The sequence below is a fragment of the Pseudopodoces humilis genome, chromosome 5 (genome assembly GCF_049639895.1).
Source record: "Pseudopodoces humilis isolate 2021_Gansu_Grassland_sample_001 chromosome 5, ASM4963989v1, whole genome shotgun sequence".
NCBI lineage: Eukaryota > Metazoa > Chordata > Aves > Passeriformes > Paridae > Pseudopodoces > Pseudopodoces humilis.
This window is the reverse complement of record NC_142204.1, coordinates 23,886,947-23,913,440: the sequence shown is the minus strand read 5'-3', so window position 1 is coordinate 23,913,440 and position 26,494 is coordinate 23,886,947. Positions and strand designations below refer to the sequence as shown.

The following is a 26,494-nucleotide window of genomic DNA, read 5'->3' as shown; positions in this document are numbered from 1 at the left end:
GAGACCCTTCCACAAGAGGAGAATTAGACTGGTATGGATGAAAGAAAGACGATGGAATTCACTGGAGCTAGTAATTATGAGGAAAATAGCCTATGATGCTTACAGTCACTATTTCTAAATGGAATCAGGAATGAACCTGAAACATAAGACACTTAAAAAAGGTAAAAAATTAAATAGCTGTAGATGGCACATGAGCTTGCAAAAGGCCCTTGCCAAAAGCACTGCAGAGGCCAGATGGCTAGGAGGATTCAGAGCAGGACCAGGCTTTGATACCAAGTAATGGGAACAGCCAAAACTACAGCAGACAGGTTTAAAAATAAACCAAAACAAGGAGGTCATGTTGTTTCATGCACTGTGCCAAAAATCAGCCACCAGAGAGGCATTTCTGCAGTGGGAAGGTTTAATTTGGGGCTCTGGTGTTTCCAGGTCTTTACTTGGAAAAATGGATGCATCCAAAGGATTAAAGATGGTCTCGAGGGACCATTTTATGAGATGATGCCGGTTCCCACATCCACCAGCTCTCCTGAGAGCCATGTAGCAGCCATCGTTCCCCACTCACGTGCCTTCACATGTTCATACTCACCTGACATGCAGATTAGGTCTGACATGGGCCTACAAAACCAGGAATCAGTCCCCAGACCAGCTAGGCTCCCCTTCAATCTCCCTTCTTAGGAACAGTGTCCTGCCAAGATAGGAAGCTCCCTCACTCCATTTTCCAGCATTTTCCCTCTTGGCCAGGCAATCAGAAATAAAAGCTGTCACACACATCTTGGTTTCCTTTCATACTTTGTACATTTTTTTTAATTTTTATTATCTCCTCCTTTTAAGCATCCCTTTAAGGGTGAAATGAAATCCAACCATTTACAGAGAAAATGATTTCAGAATGTACATTTGATTTATCCTTACAAAAAGTTCATTATTACTTGCTGTTTATAAATTACAGAGTTGAAAGGAGCTTTGCAGATGCTCTTATTTTTTCTTTTCTTTTTAGTTTTTGGCAAGTCCACGCATTCTTTGTCCAAAGCAGGGTGTCCTGGAGCCCTTCCAGGAGCAACACCAGCAGTAGGTCCAGGTGGACCCCAGGCTCAGAAGTGCTGCTGGACCACCTCCAGGATGATACTGCACCATCATCCACACAGGCAGGAAAAAACAGTGGTTTGAATTCTTAGTCTCAAAGTATTTCAGATCCCTTCTTAATCCATTACCTGTAGTGCCCAAAGCTTTAAAATGTCAGTGTATTGCATTAGAAACAGTTCTTCTTTCTCAATGCTGGATCTGAGCCCCTCCTGCCACCTCCCTACCCTCCAGCTCCCCTTCCCTTTCCATAACAGGAGTGAGTTTGTCCAATGTCTCAGAAATCAGAAAGGAGGGGCTTAGGGATACAGGATACATTCTCCCACTCACTTCCCTCCTTTCTCACCAAGGTTAGAGGTCAGTGAAGCCAGGACGAGGCATCCCTTCCCTCTTCACCACCAGTGTTCACTAATGGAACCAGGAGTGACCCTGGACATGCGTCTTCACAGTGCGGAGGCATAGCAGCCACAGAGATTGCCGGCAGGAGCTGGGACACAGGGAGAGAGCCCTGGGGATACTGAGGAGGGGGAGAGACACCAACCCACAAGGAAACAGCCATGCAGGCAGGGGAGAATGAACAGCCATTCTGCTCTGACACTCTCCCTCCATGCCAACTCGGTTTCCTTGTTTACTTGTCACAGAGACAGAGTAGGTTGGCCTGGGCAGCACAACAGCAAACACCTCAGCAGGACACAGGGATCAGAGAAAGCAACAGCAAGAGTGGGCTTGAGCATGTCATCCTCCATACCAACCACAGGCACAAAGTCACCATATCTTTTCTGTCACTTGGGTGTCGCATTACCCTCAGATGGGCAAATATGTCTGACCTGCCCTACTCCCTCTGCTTTAGCAAGCTCACCTGCTGCAGGTCCACCAAATACCACACCCTTCCTTACTTTCACTTGGGGCAAAAGAGGAAGAGGTGTTCTCCAGTCCAAAGCCATATATAGGAGCACAATCTCTTTGTAGGTCAGAGGCACAAAGAAAGACAACAAGAGACAAACAGAAAGAACAGCATGGCTTGGGTGTGCCACACACTGCTTCACCTATTTCCTGGTCCCACTTTTTACCAACTTGGAGGTAAAAAATCTTTTGAGAATGAAAAGGTTAGTGATGTATTTCCTCAGTCCACTAGACAGTTTGGTCCAAGAGAGACAGCAGGATTCACTGCCCGCTGTCTGCAACAACCCGCAGACATCAGACTCTGGTGGTCTAATCCCAGTTCCAGCCCAGTGCCAGGACAAGGTTCTTGGTCCTTCCCTTCTCAAATTCCAGAACCTGGTTCAGATAAGATGAAGGAGCGTCAGTGCTCACCACAGAGTCCAGCACTGGGAAACAAGGATCTGACACAAACCTGCTTCCTGCTTTGCCTCTCTCACCACCTCACACACCCACATACTTTTGACATCTCTCCTGTGGCAGTTCCCTGGAGGAGTGGTTGTCCCACCAGAAGCTGGCTGCAGAAGTCCCAACAGGCAGCACAGGCAAGGCTGAGCAGAGGCTAAGCCACCACCTTGGAAAATCATTGTGTGAAAGCCAGCTTAGTAGTGTCTGTTCCCTCCAGGGACAAGAGGAAGATTTTTAATGACAAGCACTCTAGCTCCCTAAGGATAATAAACACAGGGTTAGCCAGACAAATTAGACAGAAACATTGACTGGTTTGACCTTAAATCAAAAAATGTTCAAACAATTCTTGAGAAAGAGAAACAATAAAGAATGCAAGTCATCTGTAAAGTCCCTTCCTCCCACTACAGCAGAAGTCTGGATTAAATTTAATTTCCTAAGAATAAGGAAGTAAGCCCAGGAGGCAGGCAGGGCAGGAGTCCTGCACAAGAGCCCCAGAATTCCTATTCCAGCAACACGTTCTTCTCCAGCCCAAGGGAGCAGAAGGGAAAGACAAAACAGAGAGAGAAGATGAGAATGGTGGAGCAAATAATGGAGGAGAAAAGGCAACAGGCTGTACTTCAGAAACAGGAGAAGCAGATACCGCAGCTATGGGCTTATCAAACTCCCAAGAGACAAGGGCCATATCTCAACACTGAAAACATGACTGCTGTGCACTAAAAATCCCCAAGGATGGTCGTGCATGGGAAGGGCTGATATCAGAGGAGAGGCTTCTCCCACTGTGGGAGATAAGGAGGTGCAATCCCAGCACACATGAACTTCAGCTGCTGCTGAAGTGGGGCTCTGCTGATGCCAAAGCACCCACGCAAAGACTGGCTTGTCTTTGTCCTCTGTCTCCAGCAAAGCCTGGTATTGGCCTTGTATTATCACTGAGACAAGGTAAAGACAAAAAGTCCAAGACCAGACCTCAGGCTCCTTCCTCAGAGTAAAAATGAGAAATGGCTTCTTCCTTCCGTACTTTTCTGCTGCTAAATTGCATGAGCTAACACACCTGCCCTCCTCCAGCTGTCCCTGGGGAAAGCATCTTCCCCCTGTGCTGCATCCTCAGTGCTATGGCTTTCATCTTGCTTAAAACTTTCTCAGCTAGGACTCCATTTCTCTATAATCTCTCTACACCTAAAACCTCTGCACAGTTGCTCAGCACCAGAACTCCGTGACTGTGACAGGAGTTCCTTCTGCTACATCATTAAGTCTGGACTTCAAAGAGCCACAACTTCCCTTTGGGGGAAGAGCATTCTGCCTAGCAAAGTTTGTCTGTCCGTCCACCCAGTTCCCAAAGGGGCTCCTCTGCCTGTGGGGAACACACAACAGCACTGAGAACAGTGATTCTAAAGAAACAAAAAATAATAACAGAAAGGAAGTTCCTTCAGTTTTTCGAAGCAGGCATTATGGCATAACAACACGTGGAAGGAGCTAAGGTGAACTACATCTCAATTTGAACAGAAAAAGGCATTAATCTTCTTTCTATTACAGTCTCAGCCTTACTAGGGAAGCAAGTTATTTTTGTTGATAATTTCACTTTCTCTGGGGAGGGGACTAGGAGGGAAAAAGAGTGAGAGACATAGGTAGGAATGAAGCACAATGGCAAGTGCTGGGCAACACGGGACCATGGAGCTCTGATGGAGTTAAGGGCAATGAAAACCCTCCTGCTTTAGAACAGCTGACCAGAAGGGCCACACTTCTTTGTGCCAACACATTCCTCTTTATTCTCCTCCATATGATTCCTGCTTGGAACATGAGTCAGTCTTTCCACTGCAAGGCTAAGAGAGCAAGTTCATTATGTTTTTCACCCTCTGCCCACTACGACCCAGGCTCTGGGCACCCTGTCAAGCCATCTGCTAAGGATGGGTGGTGGTAAGGGTGGAGACAAGAATCTGCCTCCTCAGCGAGCTGAATGACCCAATACAACAGCAGGCCAGATCCTCACTGCCCATGGCCTGAGCAGACACCAGCCCAAACAGCTGCAACTAGCACCCTCCTAAATCCCTTCTCCTCTCCATGGTCTTGTCTACGTGGCCCAGGCTGCAGATGTGGGCTGCACACACTGAATTGCACGGTGGTCCCCAAAAAGTCTCTTGCCCCCAGGGAGAATCTGCCCATAACGTGTTTCTTCGTGAGCTCCCTCACACCCTAAGGGCAGACAGATTGACCCTGTGCCTTGACAAGATTTGTTTGCCCACAACAATCAGAACTTTGCCATTCCTCTTCTCCCTTTTATTACCCCATAGTAAGAAGGAGTAGCCAGCATGTGTAAGCAGCAGCCCTGCAACAGGCACAGCCTGCAGGGCTCTAGAGGCAGCCAGAGAGGCATGCAACAGTCCCACATGCACAGCATTGCTATGCAGAGCCACTGCTATCCCTGGTCTTCTCCTATGAATTGCCCAAAAAGTCATCCATGCCAACACTGACACGAGAGCTTCTGGATACCACCATTTTCTGCAAGCACACACAGCCAAGCCCTTCCCCCCCAGTACTGGTAACAAACATCCAGGTGCACACCAAACCCATGCATGTGAGCACTCATGCACACAGGCAACCATGCACTTGCAAACATACACTCCCACCATCTGACTGAGTCCCCTGCAGCTTATCCCAGCCCCAACAAAAGCACGTACCACAGGGGAGATGCTTTGGCTTCTGTAGGACAAGTCCATGCAGTGTTGTGGGGGCAGGGGGGAAAAATGAACAGAAAAACCCCTCAAACCCAGCTTTCTCCTCTGCTTCCTATCTATCTCCTGCAGGATTGTTAGAACACTGGGGCAAGACCCAGCCCAGGACAGAATGCATTAAGCCTGTGCAAGGGGCTGCAACTTGAGAAGGACACCTTGGAAGCAAAGGATTTCCTTTCCCCAAAATACCCTCTGAATACAGAGGTAGTAAAAAAAAAAACCAACAAAAACAAGCAAACAAACAAAAACAAAAAACAAGCATACTGAGACGCTTTTGAACATTCACTCATCCAAAAAATGCTAGTGACACACATCTGCACACACAACCACTCACAAGAGTTTGTGCCTGCTGACTCACATGCTCACTGAATAGCCCAGGCTTGCATCTATGCTTGTTCCAATCCACAAAGGATGAGGGTGGATGGGAACAGCTGCCCTCTCTCCCCATGGGACCCTCTCAGCCTTCCCTGGAGGAAAATCTGCCAGCTGGCTGCAGAGATTCTCTCCAGCCAGCAGGAGAGGTTTGGAAGATACAAGAAAGTCTTTACGCTACTGCAGAACAGGTCTTTCTCCCTCCTGTCCAGGCCTCCCTTCATGTGACTGAGGAATTTGGGTTCCCAGGCATCACCCTGGGATGAAGGGAAGAAGAATAGGAAGTGAGGGAGGGCAGAGACCCAGAAAAAAGGCACACCCTGCCCATAAACAAAGGAAACTAAAGAATAACAGGAACAGACGAAAACACCCGACTCTTTCCCTTTGTTCTAAAGTTCTGATTTCCCACCCAAGCTGGAGCCTCGGTGGCCTCACCCAGCACCCTCCACCTTTCGGTAGGGGTTCTCCAACAAGTAGCGGAACCGCTGGTAGTTCTTGAGCAGGTACTTGGGAGCATACATCTGCTCCTTGGGGTCAGCAGGGGGATACTCCTGCATGGTACCATCAAACCAGCCACCAGTCCGGATCAGCTCCCGGATATAATTGAGGTCTCGTTTATCCTCGTAGTCACCCCAGCGGGGAAAGTCCCCGTTCTGGGCTGACACCAGTTTGAAGTAGATCCCCTCTGGGGTGAAACACCAGGAGCAGTGCCAGCCAGCAAAGTGCAGGGGACTGCCCAGCGACCACTGCACCAGGATGTGTCCTGTGCTGTTCTCATACTGCCGAAAGCCAGGCATGGTGTAGTACTCACGGCGTCGCAAACGTATCCCGTCGGTAGCATAGACAGCCTGGAGCATCCCCATGGTGCAGCCCGAGACCACCTCCAAGGTGCCTGGTTGCTTCCAGAAGAAGCCATAGAGCGATTTGCGCATGTGAAAGGCGAAGGGCTCTGTCCAGCCGTCGTAGAGCTTGAGGAAGAGCACGCCATCACGGGCCGGGATCTCATCAGCATCATTGATGATGAAGACGTCGTCCGGGCGCAGGTTGCGGAGGCGAGAGATGCCGTCCCGGGTGAGGAAGGTACGCAGGTAATCATCAGCAATCCAGCCGTCCTGGCGGCCGCCGGGGGGAAAGTGGTCCAGGAAGACGTAGAGCACCTTGTGGCGGATGTAGTCGAAGGAGCCGTTGAGGAGCATCTCGCGGAACTTGAGGGGCCGCGGCTCTCCGTAGGCCGTGAAGTTGGACTCGCACACCACGAAAGCATCCACCACGTCTCCCAGCTCGTGGAAGCGGACATCCAGCAGGTCAAACTCGTGGTTGACATTGATGGCGTTGATGACCCGCCGAGGGATCTCCCGCGGCACGAGGCGGTCCTTGGTGGGCAGGTTGGAGTACTGGACCACGGTGGGGACCCCACAGCTGGGGCCGTGCCAGCCTGGCAGACACACACATTCCACCCACTTGCGGCGCTTGGTTCCGCTGGCGCTCAGCGGCTTCCGAGCCGGCCGCCCCGAGGCTGCGCCATCCGCTCGCTCCTCCTGCCGACCTCCCACGGGAGGCTTCTCCAACACCTTGGTGCCTGGTTTAAAGCAAATGCCACCAGCTTTGGTACGGACAAAGTATTCCGTTGAGTCTTCTGGCAGCACAAACTCAACCTTGTGCAGCTCTTCGCTGGCTCTGCTGGGAGACAGGGGCTGAAGCAAAGGGGAGTGGGAATACAGGGGTGTGCGGAGGAACTCTGCACCCCCTGGCTCAGGGCTGACCTGAGGCGTGACGGGGGCATTGTTCCAGAAGAAGCTGGAGACGAGGTTGGGACTAAGCGAAGCCAGCTCCCTGGGGAAGGTGACATAGGAAAGGGCCTTGAGGAAGTGCAAGAAGGAGATGAGGCAGAGACCAGCCATGCAGAGAGTCAGAAAGAGTTTATGGCGTCTCATCTTCATCCTGTGGAAGAGCCATGAAAAGGAGAGTCACATTCAGTAGTTACTGAGGTGCAAAAAGTTTACCACTGTTAGAGAAACAGGTTTGGGAAGGCAGGAATGCTGGTCCAAATTCAGCATGCATCTTTACAGACTTGGCTCCAAGAACTACACCCCCACCCCCTGCCATCTTCAGTGGGCCTTTTGCTTCAGTTGGGTTACACCAAGCTGAACCTCTGCTAGATCAGTCTCATGAATCCACAAACACAAGAAAGGCACTGGCAACACAAATATCCAGAATAACAGGAATCCATCTATTCTAATCATATCTAGGGAACTCACCACACTTGCAGATTTGTCCCTGTTCACCAATGGAAATTAAATGAACGTAAACCTCCTCAGAGGTGCATCACCAGAGGGTTGGGGGAAAATGAAAAGAGCAGAGAGCAGGAAGGGTAAGAGAGTTTGGAGGGCATGGTTGAAACGTGACTGGCACAGGAGAGGCGGTTTTAAAGGACCAAGATCATTAGTCAGACTGCCAGAGTTAGCCTACACTCTCCAGATCTTTAGACTATTTGTTCAAGACACACCCTAAAAAATCACCCCTGTTCTTAAGAAATACTAGCCAAGTTCACATGGAGGACAGGAAAACAAAAATAAAATCCTGTCACATTTACTCTTCTCCCACCAGTGATTCTCAGGTCCACTGTATCTCCATATGTTACCATTTGCTTTTTCACTTTCTGTGGACCAGATACTGAGATTTTCTGCATCTGGATCAAGGTGACAAAAATAAATGCCTAGCTGTCTCTGCCGGTAATACTGTGCCATCACGATGGATCCATGTCAGGCCAGGAAGAAGCCAGTGGTGCACAGCCCTTCCCTCCAAACAACATGAAATATTGCATTCATCCTCCCCTCCACCACCTCCACTCCTCCAGCCCAGGCAGGGAACATAGAGCTGCTGTCAGGCAGAGAAGTGATTGAAGACTACAGTTCAGAAAAAGGACCCAAAAAAAAAAAAAAAAAAGACAATGCTTCACCAAGGAAAAGCAGAAAAGGTGCTCACTGTCTGCTGTTTCAGGAAAGGCAAGTTGGGGCAAAACTAGGCATGGATAAGAGGTCATCTAAAAGTAGTCTTCAAGGCAGAGGCTGTTCTGGAGCATGACAGCCTTGCTGCAGTGACAGACAAAGAGGCAGAGCTCTCCATGCATGTGCCACATACCATTTTACCCCCTTCACGTGCTCCATTCTGCTGGTTCTCTCCCTGGCGCAGCCTCCCTTCCAGGGCCAAAGTTCCCAAGAGGTTCCACCTGGCATACAGTGGTGCCAGCAATGCCTTCACAGGAGGCGGTCCCTGCTCCTGGGGGTCACGGGGGAGCTGCCCCACACCACCAGCCCCACAGGCTCCTCAAGGTTGACACGTGGGCAGGTGTGGGGGCAGAGGGAAGAAGAATGCAACCCGCTCCTGCCACTTCAGAGGGTATTAGGTAAAATACAGCAAAGCATGTTTATTGATTAACTTGAGGAGAATTTAATACTAAAGTGAAAAACGATAAAGCACTTAGACAGATGGCAACTGCCCAAAGGAAAACTTATCTGGCTTCCCACAGATGGCTCTGACATGGACTTTGGTAGAGGGACTGTCCACAGTTGTACCTTACATCTCAGCAACAGCATTCCTGGACACTTGGTGGTCATGTTTTCAGTGGAAGTCACCATCTACTGGCACCAGTGCTCAGGTGTGAGGGCAAGGAGTCACAAATTAATCCCTGGCTGAAGGACTGCAAGCCTGAAGCTGGTGGAAAAGTTACAGCATGGCCATGGGAGGGGAAAAAATTGAAAGAAAAACAAGATAAAATGAGAGAGAGCTTGATTCTATTGCTTAATGTTTGGTAGGGGTTTTTGCCACAACACAAGTCAGCAGCAGGGCAGGGTGCTGGCTCTGGGTGCCACTGGGAGACCATCTTGTTAGGCATGGGGAAAGGGAGGAAATGGCTCTCCTCAGGGGTCTGCACCACAGCAGACCCTCACCTCCAGCACTCACCCACCACAGCTCCATGGCCTGACCTCACACACCTGTGGTCATTGCTCAGCTGGTGGTACATCACCTTTGTAGTGGCCCAGCCATTATGGGGCTGGATATTCTTCTGTTAAGAGCAATAAAAGATCATCTTGGGGCTTGTTGTCAAGCTTTCCTCATGGGGGCAAAACAAGGGGCTGCAGAAAACCCCATGAGCATCTCTTTCTATTCATGATCATTTTTTTTCTTAAGGCTCTGTTAATGTCTTGCAGAAGCAGCAAGATCACTTGTAAGGTAAAGGAATATTCAGTGCCTTCTCCTTGCACATCACCAGTTTTTAGTCTGTCTTGAAGTGTGGGGAAGAGAAGAGCACAAGGAAGCCAAAAACCCACTAAAATAGCTGTGACTGGGTATCAGTAGAAAGTGTCCCTCACTGGTAAATGAGTACAGCTTTCTCCAGTCAGGTGTCCTGTGACTTCTCCAAGGCATTACTTCCAGACATCAGGCTGCCCTCTCAGACGCTGAAACCTGGGCAAGATGAACAACTGACCTGCTCTAATACAGCAATTCCAATGACTGCCAGGTAATGCTGGTATCGCTCCAGTTCCTACAGGACACACAAATGTGGGGCAGCCAGCTTCCTCTGGGCCAGCCCATGGCTGAAGGCACGTGCTGAAGGAATCACACAAGACACATCATCTTCTCAGATAGCTGTGATGCTCTGCATGCCACAGTAAATTCCCAGACAAAAAGCCATAACTCTTGACATTCAGCAAAGTGCTTTGCTTTCTGAGATGTAGTGTGCCGTGTCAACATAGCAGGACGCATGGTTTTAGGAAGCAAAGCATATTTTCCTCACTTGACATTTGCATACATCAGTATCTGTCAGGCTCAGCATGTGGCTCTGCATCTCTTCACCCACCGGCACAAAGAGCTCCGGGCAGGGCTGCGCTGCCTCCGTTCCTGCGCCGGGCTGGTGTGCACAGCCCTCCCCGGCTGCTCTGCCAAGCAAGCTGGCCCTGCAGTACCCTCTGCTGTTCCGCTGCTGACACGGCCCAGGAGGCAATTTTCACTGCTCAGTTAGTTTACTCAAGGAGCAGGAACAGGAACCCATTTCCTAACCCCTCCTGGAAGAGGGGAAGCAAAGAAGCAAGGTGTGTCCTTTTCAAAATATCTTCTCTGGGAGCCACCTTCATTCTCACATGCCAGGGATTCTTCTGCCAGGGAGTGGAGAACACTCATGCACCCCTGGGTGAGCCAAGACACTAAACACCATCAGTCATGTATCCCTTCCCACATCCTCTATCAGCCCTGCAGTCAAAGATGTGCCTGGTGGCAGCTAGTTGGAGAGAAAAGCCAGCAAGGGAGATTACCCACCCTCCCCATCCAAAACGTTTACATGTGATAGAAATGTGAAAGGAGGTACCAGTCAGGGAGACATCTCAGTTTGTCACAGAAGAGCCCAGCTGCTCTAACACAAAGCAGCCATCAGTGACCAGGAACACAGAAAACAGCAAGAAGAGGTATTTCTCTTCTGACAACTTTGACTGAGGAAGCGGGGGGAAAAAAAGTCAACTTGATCTCTGGGAGAGTGATCAAGTTGCAGTTGGGTTAAAAATAAAAGTAAGAAAAGCTTTAATGTTCAAGTAGAAGAAAAAGCCTGAAGTAGTATGGACAGTCAGCTCCATTAAGACAAAGCTCTTTAGGGAGCACACGGTTACAAACTGCTTCAGCAACACTCAGTCCTGGAGAGACAAGCTGAAAGCTTCTTTTTGTAAGGGATCCCTTTGATATTTCCTTGCTTGAAGTTCTGTCTCTACCATGGTTTCAGAAAAGGAGGAAAGCTGGAAGTGTTATGCACATGAGTTATCCCCAGGCACCTGTTGCCGTTTTAGCGACCAGTTGATTTATACCATCCTGAAATAATATACTTATTTTTCAAGAAGCCAGAGAGAAAGATATGCACCGATAAGAGCTGGCAGTTCACCAGCCCCAGTGTTCTCTTCTGGAGAACACTGGCAAGAGGCCACACCACAGGCTGCTGCATACAGGCTACCCCATCTTGTTAGGGCATGGGACTCAAGACTCCTCAGACCTCTCCCATGGTTACAGGGAAAAAGCAGCTGTGGAGAACAAGTCAGAGCAAAAGCCTCTGGTTTTCCCCTGATACCAAAATGCTCATCTCCTCTGCCTAAAGTTATCCCTTAAACACCCATGCAGTAACATATTTGCAGATCACTCAGACACTTCAACACAAAGCAGAAATTCAAATTGGAATCACTTTCAGATGGCAGATTAAAAACCCAGTATGACTTCCACCCCCCACTCCACACGGAGGGCCCAACTCTCGCTGCTCCAGCTAGACACAAATGGAACAGACTCCACATTTCTGGAGTACTAGGTCTATCTGCCATCCCCAAGCACAGGAACCTAGCAGGCATCAGAGCCACAGTACCTCTAAACACTCTGAAAAAATCTCAAGTTACTTTTGTCCTGCAAACATCCACAGAAGGAAAAAACATAAAACTTAGAATTTGTCAACAACTAAAACAAGCTCAGGGACAGCAGGACTGCACTTTGCTTAAGAGCAGGAAAAGAAGATTATCCTACATTGCAGGAAAATCTGAGAGAAGCAGGATGTACCAGAAGGTAGCTATGGCTCAGCATCTCTCACATGAAGGATGCCACTGTGTTTTCAGTGACTGCAAGCTACAAGGACATCACCAAGAAGCCCTGGCAGTCACAGCACAAGGTGGTTTGAATGTAAGCAGGCCCATATCTGATTCCATTCAAATTCCAAGGACAGAATAAAACATTCTTCCGTGTCCTTCATCAAGAGCTGCTGCCCACACCACTAATGCAAAACAGCAATACCTCACACTCTGTGTTTCCTTTGCAGCCTCGAGGCAACCAACCACAAGGTGCCACTGACTTGGTGCCAGCCCAAACAGCTGGATCGAGCCATCCAGCACAGTCACACTCCATGCAAGGTCAGGCTGAGGGAGAGCAAGGCTCTGTCCTAAGCACCTTCCCTCCATTTCTGCAGTCAGGCAAGAAGAGTGGTAAGGTAACCACTCAACAGCGTGCCACTACAGCTTCCATCTGCCTCCCAGAGCTGCCATCACGCACCAGCAAGGTCACGTCATGTCAGAAAGAAAACCAGATTGAGGAAAAAAGATAGCTAAAGGGTGAATCTATACAAAAGTAAGGTTTGAGGTTGACCAGGGAAGGCTGACTGCACAGCACGAAGAAAGACATCGCCTTCCCCTTCCCAGGGAAGACAGGCACATGATGTACATGTCAACCACAAAACCTCCAGGTTGTGTGCAAGACCTTGCTAAGACTCCACACACCTGCAGCGTTTACAGTCAAAAAACAAACAAACCAAGTATCTCTTTCATGCATTCCTCTAGGATACCCAAGTGCTCCACACCAATAGCTACTATCTGCTGCACACAGAATCTAAAAGGGGTGCAACACAAAGTCTCCAGCTCTTTAAGTGCTGTGGCTGCTCACCTCTTCACCTCTGCAAGAACAGTATCTTCAGAATCCGCACTTCCCATGGACTTTCATTGTTTCAACTGTTCTTCTCAAGTGTCTTGTCCTGCCCTTCAGTGGACTAAGCCCTGGTTATTTTAGATGCTACACCTCCAGTCACAGCGAGACAGCTGCACACTGTGAGACAAAGCAGCTCTTAACCCTCTACACAGAACACATGGGACCTGGAGATGAAGTGGCCTTTGTAGACAGGATTTTGTCTCAAGACTGATCTTCCAGAAGTCAGCAGAACAGACCAACATCTGAACGCCTTCAGAGTCCATTATAAAACCCTCCACTCAGACTATTCTTACTGTAGCTACCATATTACTAATAGCAGCATAATTACATAATTCTCCAACCCCCAGTTTAAAAGAAGATCTCAGAAAAGACTAGAAAACTCTAGTGAAATCCAGTAATGGCCTACAAGACACCGATTTAATTTTATCCAAGAAGTACTTGGACGTCACAAGAGTGCAGTACTGCATGCTAAAGGAAACTAAGCTGGATTTCTGACTCCACTGAAATCTATCAAATATTCTTCTCAGAATCCTTCAGATATGATGGGCTCCCTTGTAGCTAATCTTCTCTCTCCAGCTAAATCCAGTCTCACCATAGGAATTTCCACTGCTTCAGAGATGCTTCTGCACACTCTAATCCTTGAGAGGCTCTCAGAAGCTGCACCTTTAATTTCTTAGCGTCACTAGTCTGAGCGCTCTTTCTGCTATAGGAGAAGCGCCACCTCTCTCCCTCGCTTATGCCTGATATCCTGGAAGGACTCTTCCTCAACCCTGCTTATTGCCTCCTCAAAACATCTGGTTCCACGAAGTCTGCTGTGATGGCCCTGGAGATTGCGTCACCGCTTGGCTGCAAGGTTGGGCCTCTCCTCACATCAGAGGGCGAGCTGAGGCATTGCTCATTGCACTCACCCAGGACGCGAGGCCCCTCTCCCCGACAAACACGGCACTGCTGCTGCTCACTGCTCCAACTGCACAGCAGCCAGTCACTGCAAAACACAGCTGGTCAGGTCTTCTGGTGTCTTACAGGGCAGGAATACTCCATCATGAGGAACAGGAAAGGGAGAAGGGACAACACTACACAAAAAAGCAACTTGTGTCTTCAGACAGACTATGGGGTAACCAAACAAGCATGCAAGATGTCCCTGGTAGTTTTGGTGCCTTGCAAAGAGGGACAAGTCAAAACCAAATCATGCTTTCAAGTGAGGCATGTGACAACACAGGCTGTCATGTCAGAGGTTCTCTCCCCTCACTCCCCACCATCACAGCTTACCCATCCCTCAGTTGTCAGTTGTATGAATTCAAGTTGTCAATCACATGAAAGTCTGCTTTTACAGCCATATCAGCAGCAGATCTAACTGGGTTAAAAATAAACTTGAAGAAAACGCCTAGGCATGGGAACAAGCAGCTGACCAGCAGAAACTTTCTAAATTATTTCACCAGTTCACTTCTGATCAAAACATGTAGATGTAGATACATCCTCAGACACTCAAAATTACAGAACTGTAGGCGCTGTTCATCTAACCAAATATCCAGCAAGGCCCCCATTCAACCACCGTGAGCTCACTAATTCTTCCCAGCAGCATCAGAGAAGGAGCACATCGCAAGGAGGGAACTGGAAGAACCAGCAGCAGCAGAGAACTGCTTTCAATGCAGATCCTGGCAGGCACTCCATTAGGCCAAGCAAGTGGAGAACAAGCCACAAATGCTGAGAACAGCTCCAAGATGAACAGCCCAGATTATCCACAGACCTGTGGGTCCACGGGTGTAGAGCACGTGGCACACACACTAGATCAGGCACACAAACCCCACGTAAAGGGAAGCAGGGACTGTGTGACAGCCCAAGCAACAGGGAGATGCAGGTTGAACAGCCCAGAGGAAGCTGAAGTGTGTGCCCTGTGGGCCCAGAGCAAGGCACTTGAAAGAGGAAAGAGGCAAGAAACATTTGATGCCATGGTGATAGGTGGAGTGTGCAGACCCACGCAGGCAAGAGAAACCACGTTAATTCCAGCTATTTTTGAAGCGGGTGGAAGTTGTTCACGCATCCCCAGGATAAAGGCTCTCCAAGATGGATCAAGGAGAGGAACCAATTAACTCCAGGAAGACAATAAATAAAGAGAGGCCATGGAATAGCAGCATGATCCTAGCGGCCAGGAGAAGAGCTGGCCCTCCATCCCCACCCTCCTTCCTCCCCCATCCATCACCAACTACTTGGGGTTTGGCAGCATGCGCACTTTCCCACAGTAGCCGATCTGTTACTGTTTGGAAGAGCCTCTTCCTTCCCCTCCTCCCCTCCTTTTCAGGCCACAGGGGTCCTGCTTGGCAGCCCCCGGATCCCCCTCTACTCTGAATATCTGGTGACCAGCCAATCCCATGCAAAGAGCATTAACCCCTCTTCACCAGGAACAGCCGGAGAAACCTGACTCCATGCTGAGAGGTTTCTCTAGGGTGTCTCTCCCTCCTTCTCTCCTCCCCTTCCCCAACCCCCGCTGCTCACTCTCTCGCCTTTTCCCCCCCACTTTCATTTCTCAAAAACTAACTCCAGCCCAGGGAGTGTCACATTTTCCCGAGAATGTTACACAAGCCCATGGGAATTTTTCTTGGACCACGAACAGACCCTTATTTATTTGTCTCTTCTGCCTTTGTTCTTTACTTCCTCTTTCAAGACTTAGGCAAGACCTCGACACAGTGCTGCCTGGATCCCCCGCTGCCACTTCACTTTGTTATTATTTTCGGAAAGAAAGTGCTGATAGGCAGAGAGCTCTTCAATGCCTTGCCCCAAGGCAGGAATAAGTCAGCCCAGACTCCCACCTCTGTGGTGGACAAAGGGCATGAGCTCAGGGGCTCTGGCTTGCAGAGACAACCCCCTTTTGATCCTTTTGATTGCAGCCCCTTGGATTAAATCCCCACTAATCAATTCTGCAGTCACGGCTCTATGCCGATAACAGGCGTATGGTACCACGAAAAGGGGCATTTTCCCAGAATGAAATCAAAAGCCTCCTAATGCACTTAACTCAGGGTCACATAAACCTCTCTTCTGCCTCCCCCAGACAACTGGATCTTGTTTACAGGCATTGCAGCAGGCCTGGGTCTCAACAATATGTTTACTACTTCTGCACAAACATTCCCTTTCACTAAGCAAAGCAGTACCCTGATCTCCAGATTAATCCAAGCAGAAAGAACTGAGAGCAGGTCTGTGGGGAAAAGAGGGAGAAAGTCCATCATCAGCAAAATCAAATTCTATCCTGGACATCACACAGATTTGGGGATCACTCATCTTCACATTCTTCCTTTAGGTTGCCTTATTTCTTGAGAAGGATGAGGAGAAATTTTGTGTCTAGCCAGACGGCGATGCCCCTGACAAGAGGTAAAACTATTTGATGAGAGAATGTTGGGTTTTTTTTTTCAGGCTGATGAGACCAAGAAGCAGGTCAGGGCAAGGTGGGACAGCACAGCTTGTCCAGGGAACATACAGTGATTATTTGTCCAGCTTTGCCCCAAACGCAAAAGCCATAAATGGACACTGCAAATAAAAACAGGGAACCTGAGAATTTCTGCTCAACTGTACAACAGACAGAGCAGTTTACTACCACAATCACATGATTACAGGCCAAGATTGATTCTTTCTTCCTCCACCCTCAGCCCTTTTCCTCCCCTTTCAGGTCTTCAGTAACACAAACATTTATATTGAACTGTGTTTCTGAGAAGTCAGCTGCCACAAACAGGTCAAAAAGGAAGGAAAGGAGAAAGACAGAACTAATGTGTAAGCACATTATGAAAACCGGTTATGAACAAGAAGGATGTGTAGTGCAGGAGGGGAGCTGTAGTCACATTGAAGTCAACAGGACGAGCAGGGCAGAAGCAGGACAGCCCACCTGTGTGGTACAGCAACCTGCCACAGTGAGACAGCGGGACAAAGAGCATTAAGCTCATACATAGCTGGGCTACTCAGCTCATCTTCATGATGTTCCACTGCTGCAAGAGCCTGTAACAAGCTGCCCCAGTCTGCCTCTGCCTTCAGTTGGCTTCTCTTCAGGGTTTAATCACTGAGAAGTGATGGGAATTTCAGCTGCACGGTTTGCTACTCAACCACCTGATCTACCCAATGCTCAGGTCCTGATGATCTTGTGTAGAGTCCAATGAACCGTGTCATGACAAATCAAAAAAACACTTTGGCAATACAAGATGAGCCTTTGAAAGAAGAAAAATGCTTTTAAGCATCTAAATATTTCAGAGAAGAGTCCAGAAGATCCCTGCCCCCAGTCCACAACACAGCACTGTAATTGAGTGAGGGACCAAATCCAAGCAGTAGATTTATTGTCTCCACCTTGACACAGTCTCTTTACTGCACAGACAAGGCTCTGAACCCAGGAACCTCTCACATAATCCCAAGCCCAAAGACGCTCAGCAGTATCACACACCTGAGTGATGCAGAAACCAGCACTGCATTTTCAGGGCAGCTCAGCTGCACAAGGCCATATACAAACAAACATGGGCAGAAAGGAAGCCCACAGCACTCCTCATCACTATGTGATAGACTCTGGATGCCTGACAAACTCCCCTTCCCTCCCCCCCAGTGCTCACGGGAAGTGAGAAGACTCTGTTCCAGAGCACAACTGCACTATAAATAATTCAAGAGACTGCTAAATTATGCAAAAGCAATCCCATCGTCCCCCCAGCCAAGCTGAATGCAGGTGTGGTCAACCCTTCCTCCAGAAGTTGCTGCTAGATAGGGATTCTGAGGCCACAGAGGCTTTGTGCCAATTGCACATGTCCAAGAGCACATCGGCCACTCACTCACGCCAGGCCTGCCCTGAGCAACGGCACGAGAGGAGATATCTGGGGACACGGGGCTGATGGGGAAAGAGCAGCTCCTTTAACCCACCTCTTCTCTAGAGACCTCACATGGCCCCAGGAGTAAATGTAGAAAATTGTATCCCCTTCAAGCAAGGCCGCTCAGCAGGTCTTGCCTCCGTGGATCGGATTAGCTGTCAAAAGCTGCAGCTGGACGGCACTGACACAGTGAGGCAAGGAAGAAAGGACTGCTGGAGCAGGTGGGAAGGGAAAAGGGAACAAAAAAACAACTCTGGAGTGGTGAAGAAGGAAGAGTTTTGCTAGCACAAATAACATACAGGGAAGGCTGAGCTGAAAGCAGAGAGAAACACGGTTAGTTCTGCTGCCCCAATCTTCTGCCTTCGGGAGATCCTGCTTCCCTGAATATCAGGGTTTCCAAAGTTTCCCTTGGAAATGGGGTCATTAAGCAACAGAGTGCAGCTCACACTGATCACTCCAGGGCACTGCTCTCCTCATTTACCCTGCCCTTTGCTCTGCCTCAGAGCCAGTCCTCACACTACAAGCTCCACAAAAACACAACTTCCTCACACACAGTGAGCACCATGCACTCTCAGCCCCTTCCGCCAAATCCTTCTTCCAAACCCCTACCTTTCCTAGCTGCCGCAGCCTCCAAGATCTGTCCATGCCCAACGTGCTCAGCCTGCACAGGTCTGCATCCTCCTCCTTTTCCCTGCTGCTCAGCTAGAGCTATCTGTGTTAGAAGGAAGAACTGAAAGCACTACTGTCACCCTTTTCTTCAGCTTCAGCACAACCAGCTTAAAATCTCAGGGCTCTAGCTTACTCTCCCCTACTTAAAGGGCTCAGCATCTAGGAGAGAGACTCCCTTTCATGACTCTCTGCCATGCTGTCTCCCTGGCTTTCTGTTCAGTTCTGTGTCTGAACACTAAGACAGGGGATACCAGCTTGTAGATCACAGGTTTCACAGCTGCGAGCCGCTATGCAGCGAGGCTGATCTGCATTAGTCTCTCAGGTGTGCTCCAGACCTGCTTGCCACAGCTTTGCCATCACACAAGAGACATGCAGCAATATCCCAAGGTAAAAATTACCCCAAAGCCTTGATGAGAGCATGGAGTTTGAGCCTGCCCGCTAACCCTAGTCCATCCTGTACAGATTTACACACCCAGGGGAAAATGACACTGAGGGAAAGACAGCAGGGAGCTGGGATTATAGATAAGGCAGCAGATCAAGAAGGAGATGATATCTACAGTGAAAAGGGCTGCAGAACACAAGCAGTGACTAGAAAGTTATCGACAACCCCTGGCTCAGCACCCACACCCAGCTGTTCTCCAGGATTTCCGAGGCTGCCAGCAGCAAAGCGAGCACAAGAAGCGTGGCACTTCGGTTGCTACTCTCCTGACAAGCCTCTGCATTCACCACTGGGCACAGTACAACCATGCTCCATGCCTCAGTTTCCCTGTGTGGGAAATGTGAGAGACTCTTCTACTCTGGGTAAGGACTTACCTAATTATAAGAAGCTTAAAAGGTTGCTTCAAGGTCCTTGGAGAGAAATTCTATCAAAATGCAAGACAGAGACGATCCTCAGAAAGAGGAGAAGCCCCCTCTGCTTTTCTCCCTCCTGGTCAGCCACATCCACCTCTTCTCATCTCTCTTCTTGTTGCAATTTATGCATTACAGGCAGAAAAAGACTTCTGGCAATGCTCAGTGTGGTCATACCCCACAGCCACGGCTGATGTTTTGGAAAAAGCCTATTTAGACACAGACCTCGGCACTCCCCTAGGTGGGGAAACAAGGAACCTTAGCTGAGGTCATCAAGCTGCCTATTCAGCTTGGGGGGGGTTATCTCGGTACAAAAGGCCAAGGCCCCAACAGCGAGCAGCTCACATAACTTCTGCTGTCCTAAAGCAGGGAATAATCACTTCCAAAATCACAACTCTAGAACAAGCCCTTGCTGTTTGTAAGGCAGCCAGCTCCCTTCATGCTGCTTCTTCCCTCAGCCTGCCTGATGAAAGCTCAGTGCAGTGCTGCACTCCCTTTCACCTATCAGCTCTACTGAGCAAGTTTCTGAGCACAAAAATACACCCACCCTGCTACAGGTGTTCAGAGGTCTGAAGAGCAAGAGGTACCTGTTGTACTTCAGGAAGAGTTTTGGGAAGTAAAGGGTCTGCATGCCAAGGAACACAAAGAAGTCAGAAAAAAGAAGGTAAAGGAATCATGTTTCTGCCTTCCTGAGATATGTAGCCAGAGTTTATTCCACGGGGATGCAGACATAGAGTGCTTTTCTAAATCCTACACCACTGCTCCAGCACAGAGCATTTCTCTTCACCTTCCCCTGGAGAAGGGAAAATTCACCAGCTCTGTGACAGCAACTCTGCCCTGGCCCCTGGCACAAGCAGCTGGTCCTGGCATCCCACCCAGCACTGCTGCTGTGGCACAGCCCAGTCCTTGCAGGGCAAGCAGGACAAATGCTACCAAAGCACCCCAAAGCCAACCCAAAACTGCCCACAATGCCAGGCTTGGCCTCTCCATGCAGCTCTGTCATGGCTCCTCAAGGCCAGGCTGCGTCACTGACTCGACAGCATGGTCCATGTGTGCACTGCAGATACATCGCTACCTTTCTGAGAACATCCAGGATGGGGAAGAGCAGGCATTCATAAGAGACCCTCCACATGCCCCTAGATTGCACTGCCCCACATGCCTCTCTTCCCCAAATTTCAGATCCCACTGAAATGTTCCACTGTAGTGTCCTGATGGCATTTTGTGCTACTGAAGTGCAGCCTGACCTTTTGTGCCGAACTGATGGGTGACAGGGGCAGAAAACAACTACCCACGCTCTTCTGCTTCTGTAGCCAGGGCTGATAACATGGACCAGCCCTTTAAGGCACCTCTACTGACCTAAAGTCATGAAAACATCTCTTGTGCCAGTCAGTACACCCTCCGCCTTCCTCTCTGCCAGAGTTACTGACAGCTGTACCAGTCTTCGTTAGCACCACCTCCTCCAGCTACATCCCACTGATTGGGTCACAGATTCCAACAATGTACAAAGGACTCATTTTAGAGCAAATAACCCCACCTAAAACCTAATCGGCTATCAGGAATGAATGCTGGCCCAGCTTGCCCCCTCTATCCATCACCAAATTCCCTCACTTCCTTCCTCCACCTTTATGACCCAGCACAGAGGCTGGGGGGGTAGGGGTGTCAATTTGCAATAGCAAGCGCACCTTAAAGATGCTGTTCTCAAGAGAGGAGGAAGCTGACGCAGCAAGCTGAAAACTCAGCTATAAACCCTGCCACAAGACAGAGTTTATCTCTGCTTGCTGACAGCTCAATGCAAGGAAAGGACAGAGAGAAACTTGTCTATCCTAAGGTGCCCTTCACATACTGGCCACAACATCATCTATGTGCACTGCCCTGAACGATTGCCATACCCATGCCATGACTGCTTACGTGCTCCACATTTATAAACTCTGCAGAAGTGCCTGTGTTCCATGGTAAGTGCATCCAGCAGGACCCGTGTGCATTGCTACACGCACCCAGCAAACAGCCACCCACGTTTGTCACACAAGCATCCCTCAAAGGCATGCAGCAAGCATGTCACACCAATCTGACAAGCCCCAGTGTCACACTGCACTTAGCCAGTTGTGCGTGGGAGGAGGAGAAAGGTAAACACAAGGCACACGGGAAGCCCACAAGAACACAAACCTCACAGGTATGCTCCTCAGACAAACACGCCAAGTGCGCCGGAGCCCGCCATGTGCCTGGCCGAGGTTCAGCGGGCTCTGTGCTCACCGTGCAGCCCCAGCAAGCTTCCAGACCAGCTATCCATGTCTCATGTGAGTTCACAGTTGTGAGCATCCACTGAAACTAACACTCCTGCAAGTACACTATTTTCCACTCTTCTTGACCTCCTTGCTAAGACAATCTCTGCGTGCCACGCATCTTTTTGCAATCTTAGCAGCGTTTGCGGGGGGGGGGAGGCAAGCAGGAAGGCAACTCAGCCACCAAAACCCCTTTGGAAACAAGGGTGTGGAAGGCACCTCCAATGGAGATGAGCCACAGCAGCACCTAGGACCAAAGGTATACTAGACAAAAAGCAGCAGCTGAGCTACCAAATTAGGAACTGGGCAAGAAAACACATCTGCAGCTAGCCAGAATCCATCCTCTCTCCTAAGGATATAATTGTCATATCCAGGGTGTTAATAAGCAAGCTATGCAGGTATAACTGAGTCCTCAAAGAGAGGAATGCTATACCTTGCAGTGGATTTCTTACCTCTACTGCAAAATCACCTGAGGGTGTAGAGGAACTGTAAATCTTTGAGGGACTTTTATGACATGCAGTAGAAGAGCCACAGCTTCACTCCTCTTCTGCAGTTTGCAATGGCTTTCATTCAATGCTAGTTTTATAGTGCTACCAGGGGGCTGGAGACTCCCTCCCCAGCAATAGCTCAAAGGACTGCTCTTCTCCCACTCTAGCTTGGAGAACGTGTTCCCAGCACTACTACTGGGGCTGAAACAAGCACAGCTGCTAGAGCAGTGTTTAGGCGGGCTTTAGAAACTGGAGGTTTGCTGGAGTGCAAGGACACCCATAGTCCTTCCTCCCCTCAGAGATGTGTTCCATGAGGGTCAAGCAATAAATGATAGATTCCGCTTGATTTCTGCCCTTCTCTGAGAAGTTGGCAGCAGCCAGGCTGAAGCAACAGAGTCTTGCAAGTGCTTCCCAAATCACAGGTGCCAGCTGGACTTACCACTGCTGCAGGTGGGACCCACAGAGCACAAGAGACACCCTTTGGGGAGGGAACCTGAAAAGTTCCTGCTGACTCACACCCTGCCAAGGTGAGGGACACAGGGGCCAGAGTAGGCAGGAATTTGAAATTCAGTTTGCACAGGCTTGGGGGTTCCTGGTGACTCAAGTCATATTTGTTAGCAGAGGTGCCACCGAATGTTTTCACAGGCCTGAGCTTCCCACTCAGGAAGAGAAATCTGGAATTAACTGGAGGGTTGTTCTATAGGAGGAGAGGTGCTCAGCACTCACATTATGCTCTGGAGACAGGGCAGACACGTTCCTGACCCAAGCTCTGCTCCTGGGTGCAAAGGAGACATGCAAGTCTCCAGAATCATTTCTGGGAAATAAGGCAGTGTTCCCGTGCAACCCAGGCGCGGCTGGAGGAAACCCAGCATGTGGAACTCCCCAAAGGAAAACCACAAGCTGAGGCACTGAGAGAAGCTTCTCTCCATCCCGCACCAAGCTCACTCCCTTACAGAGCTGTCTGAGGAAGTCTAGAGCTGCAGCAAATGCCGTGAAGTCCATCAACCTTGTCACACTCGTCCAGGGAGCAAAACTCTCGCAAGGACTGAGGTACACCAGCCTGTGTCACTCCGGGAGGACACACAGCTCTTCCAGCCCAGAAACAACCCGAGAGCCCTGCACGAGCGGGGAGAACTTGGGTGCCCGCATCCCTTCGCGGCCAGCCCCGATCGGGGGACCTGCAGCCATCTGACATGGAGACAGAGCAGGGCACAGGGGACGTTTGACGATACACATTTATTTGTATGGATGTTTTCCCTCCCACGCACGCACTCCTGTTACTCCTTCTCGCTTGCTGCAGGCTTGGCACGCATCCCCAGCCCGTGCCCTCCTCGCAAGCCGAGCCCGGGCAGCAGATGGGCCTTCGCTGCAGTGCCCCGGCCGGAGGGAGGGTGCCTCCATCCCCGGCGAGCCCTCCGCTGTGGGCAGGGGGCTGGCAGCATCACCTCCCTCCTCCCCACAGGCGATGCTCCCTAGCAGGGGATGCCGGGATTATGGGGGGGGCGTGGGGGGGGGGAAGAGAGAATAAAAAAAAAAAAATAGCACTAATATAAATAAATAAGGAGCGCGAAGGTGGGGGCTCGGCGGGGGAAGCCTCTCCGGCTGCGCTCGCAGGGGATGACGCCGCACCCCCGGGCCGAGGCACAACTTGCAGGTGGCGGCAGCGGCGGGGGGGGGACGGACCGATGGGGGGTCCCGCCGCCGCTGCCCGCAGCCCCGGAGCGGCTCCCCCGGGCTGGGCTCTGCCCGCCGCCCCAGCCCCGCTGCCCGCTCGCTCACTCACCCCCGGCCGGCGCGGTGTCGGTGCCCGCCGGGCCCCCGGCGGGGCGGGGCTGCCGCTCGCCCCCGGCCCGCCCGCCGCCCCCCCGCATGGCTCGGCGCCGGCCGCGGCGAGGCGAGGCGAGAGGCGAGCCCGGAGCCCGCAGCCCCCCGCCGCCTTCCTCCGCCTTCTCCTTCTCCGCCGCGGAGCGGCCCGGCACCTCCTCCCGGCCGCGGGAAAGGATGCGCTGCGGAGCCGCGGCGAGCCGAGCCCCGCCGGCAGCAGCGGGCAGGGCTGCAGCAGCCCCTTTTGTGCCGCCCTCACCGCCTGTCTCCTCCCCCGGCGCGCCCGCCCGCCCCCCCGGGCCGCCGCCGCGGGCCGCCCGCCCCCCGGGGCACGGCCCCGCCGCCCCCCGGCCCCCGCACAAAGGAGCCCCGCCGATGGGGCCGGCGGTGGGCTATCGGGCGGGCTGCGGTAGCCAGTGCCGAGCCAGGCGGTGCCCCCCGAGGATGCTGCGGGGCCGAGGCAGAGCTGCCCGCAGCCCCGCGGCGGAGCCGCCCCCTCAGCACCTCTCCCCGCGGCCCGGGGGGCGAGCGAGGGCGGGAGCGCTCGCTGCTGGGCGGGAGGGAGGCGAGGTGGGGATGGGATGCGTGAGCTGCCTTGCCCAGCGACATCAGGAAGTTTTGCTGCGGTGCCAGAAATAGAACCTGCGTCTGCTGACTCCCGGTCGTGCACCCTAACCGCAACAGCTACCGTTTCACAGTTCAACTTTTCCCTGCCTTCTTCCACACTGGGCCCATCTTTGGAAAGGAAAACAAAGCCAAGCCAAACCAAAACACCACCACCCCCTCTCCCCTGGCTGAACGGCACCGCTACAAACGTGCCGAAACACGGCCGTGGGACCTCACCCCTCGCAGCCAAGAGCGAGCGAAAGGTCAAAGGAAGCAGCATCAGAGTACACCCTTCCTCGACATTTCATGGGAATTTGGAAAAGCAGCACATTACAAACAAAGCCTCGGTGCCAACGCCTCTCCAACTTGCCATTTATCATATGGGCACTCGGGGCAGCTCGCTGGGGAGAAGATGAGAAGCGATTCCATCAGATTGCTGCCACCTCTTCTGAACACTTTCAGTATCCCAATGGGGATGCACAAGAGTCTGCCCTATGCTCTGATCTGGCCAGCACCAGAGAGGGTTTCCATGGGAAAGAGTCGCCCTAATTTTGAGTTTTAAGGCCAAGATGGAGAACGTGTCAGAGCTCAGCCAAAGAGCACAATTGAAGGGGAATTTTCCCCGATGCAAACTCAGCTAGAAGGATGAGTAAAGACAGCCAGAGGTCAGCTGGATTCACAAGTGCCTCTAGAGTATTGTAGAAGTATTGAGGGAAAGGAATGAGGACACAGGAGGAAGACAACGATACAGCAAGGGAAGTTCTCACGACATGAAGGAGGTCATTTTGTGGCAGACACAATACTGCACCAGCACAAGTCCTTGAGGATGCTGAAAGGCTCCACCTCCATGACAGCAATATCACATTGGTGAGAACACACTGGGAAGACAACATCTCCTTCTCTGTGGGTCTGGGATGAAGCTGACAAGACTATGCTCTTCAAGACAGTCATGGGTTCCTAGCAGAGAATTGGGCTTGAAGGGAGTCCCCAGCTCCCACATCCCCCGGAAGAATTTGACAGCCGTGATTCAACTCGCATTGAGTCCAGACTCCTTTCTTTTTTGGTTTGTTTTATTTTTTTTGAGATGGCTGGCAAGTGACAGCATTAGCCTTGCGTCTGTAGGTGATTTCAGCTCTGGGAGTATAAATCCTATTAGGGATGAGCAGCCATCACCAATTCATTTCCCCCAGCCAGTGAACACCCATCGCAGAAGGGATGGTTGGCACTAATGGGAAGAAAACATCACTGTTTCAGACCTCCTTTGCTCATAAAACATTATCCCTTTGCTTCAAATATTACCCCTGGGGTGATGCGAAGACAGCTAACACTTTTCCATGTTAATGTGATAAAAGCGAAGGCTTACGGGCTCAGCCAGAGATTGCAAATGTTCAAGAGCATCAGACCACAAACCTAGAGGTAGAATAACATCCTGTGCACAGAGAGACATCTGCAATACCACAGCTCCTCGGTCTTGTGACTGTGTTTGCCACGCTCAGTACTCCTAACCAGAGAGACAGGCTCCTGCAGCCTCCCTGAGGTGTCTGCCCCTCTGCTACGCTACACAGCAACGTGAAGGGGAATGTGGGATTTTAGCTTTGCCTCTGAATCTTTGTGTGAGGAAAGACAAGATTTTGCTCTTCTTTCCTGAGCTAACCCCAGAGCAGAATGATGCAGAAGGCTGTTGTTTCAGCATGTGCTAGTACACTGCCAGGTGCAACAGCATGCTGGTATCTCCTTCACACCAGTGCAACTGCATCTGTACCTCCTCTGAAGGGGGCCTGGTTTTCAAAGCCACGTGGTTCTGTGTTTGCAGGTCCAGACACAGAAGTTGGGGGTTTTATATATTTTTACTAAGGGTGTTATGTGCTTTGATGGCACCAGAGTGAGGCTGTAGTCATAGATGTAATATCCAAACACCTCATGATTTCTAATTT

At 50.7% G+C, this 26,494-nt stretch overlaps 1 protein-coding gene across 3 annotated transcripts; it reads right to left on the bottom strand.

Moving 5' to 3' along the window:
- Nucleotides 1–769: 769 nt before the first annotated feature.
- Nucleotides 770–23,998, bottom strand: MGAT3 (beta-1,4-mannosyl-glycoprotein 4-beta-N-acetylglucosaminyltransferase). 3 transcript variants are annotated; one of them, XM_005527636.3, is made up of 2 exons: nt 23,914–23,998; nt 770–7,460 (listed from the first exon to the last, which is right to left on the bottom strand). In XM_005527636.3, the coding sequence occupies exon 2, from the start codon at nt 7,457–7,459 to the stop codon at nt 5,951–5,953; it is 1,509 nt and encodes a 502-aa protein (XP_005527693.1). In that variant the 5' UTR covers nt 7,460; nt 23,914–23,998; the 3' UTR covers nt 770–5,950. The 3 variants fall into 3 exon arrangements, with proteins under 3 accessions (XP_005527693.1, XP_087911455.1, XP_087911454.1); XM_088055329.1 differs by lacking the exon at nt 23,914–23,998 and adding an exon at nt 18,455–18,584; XM_088055328.1 differs by lacking the exon at nt 23,914–23,998 and adding an exon at nt 8,661–9,884.
- Between the last annotated feature and the right edge of the window lie 2,496 nt (nt 23,999–26,494).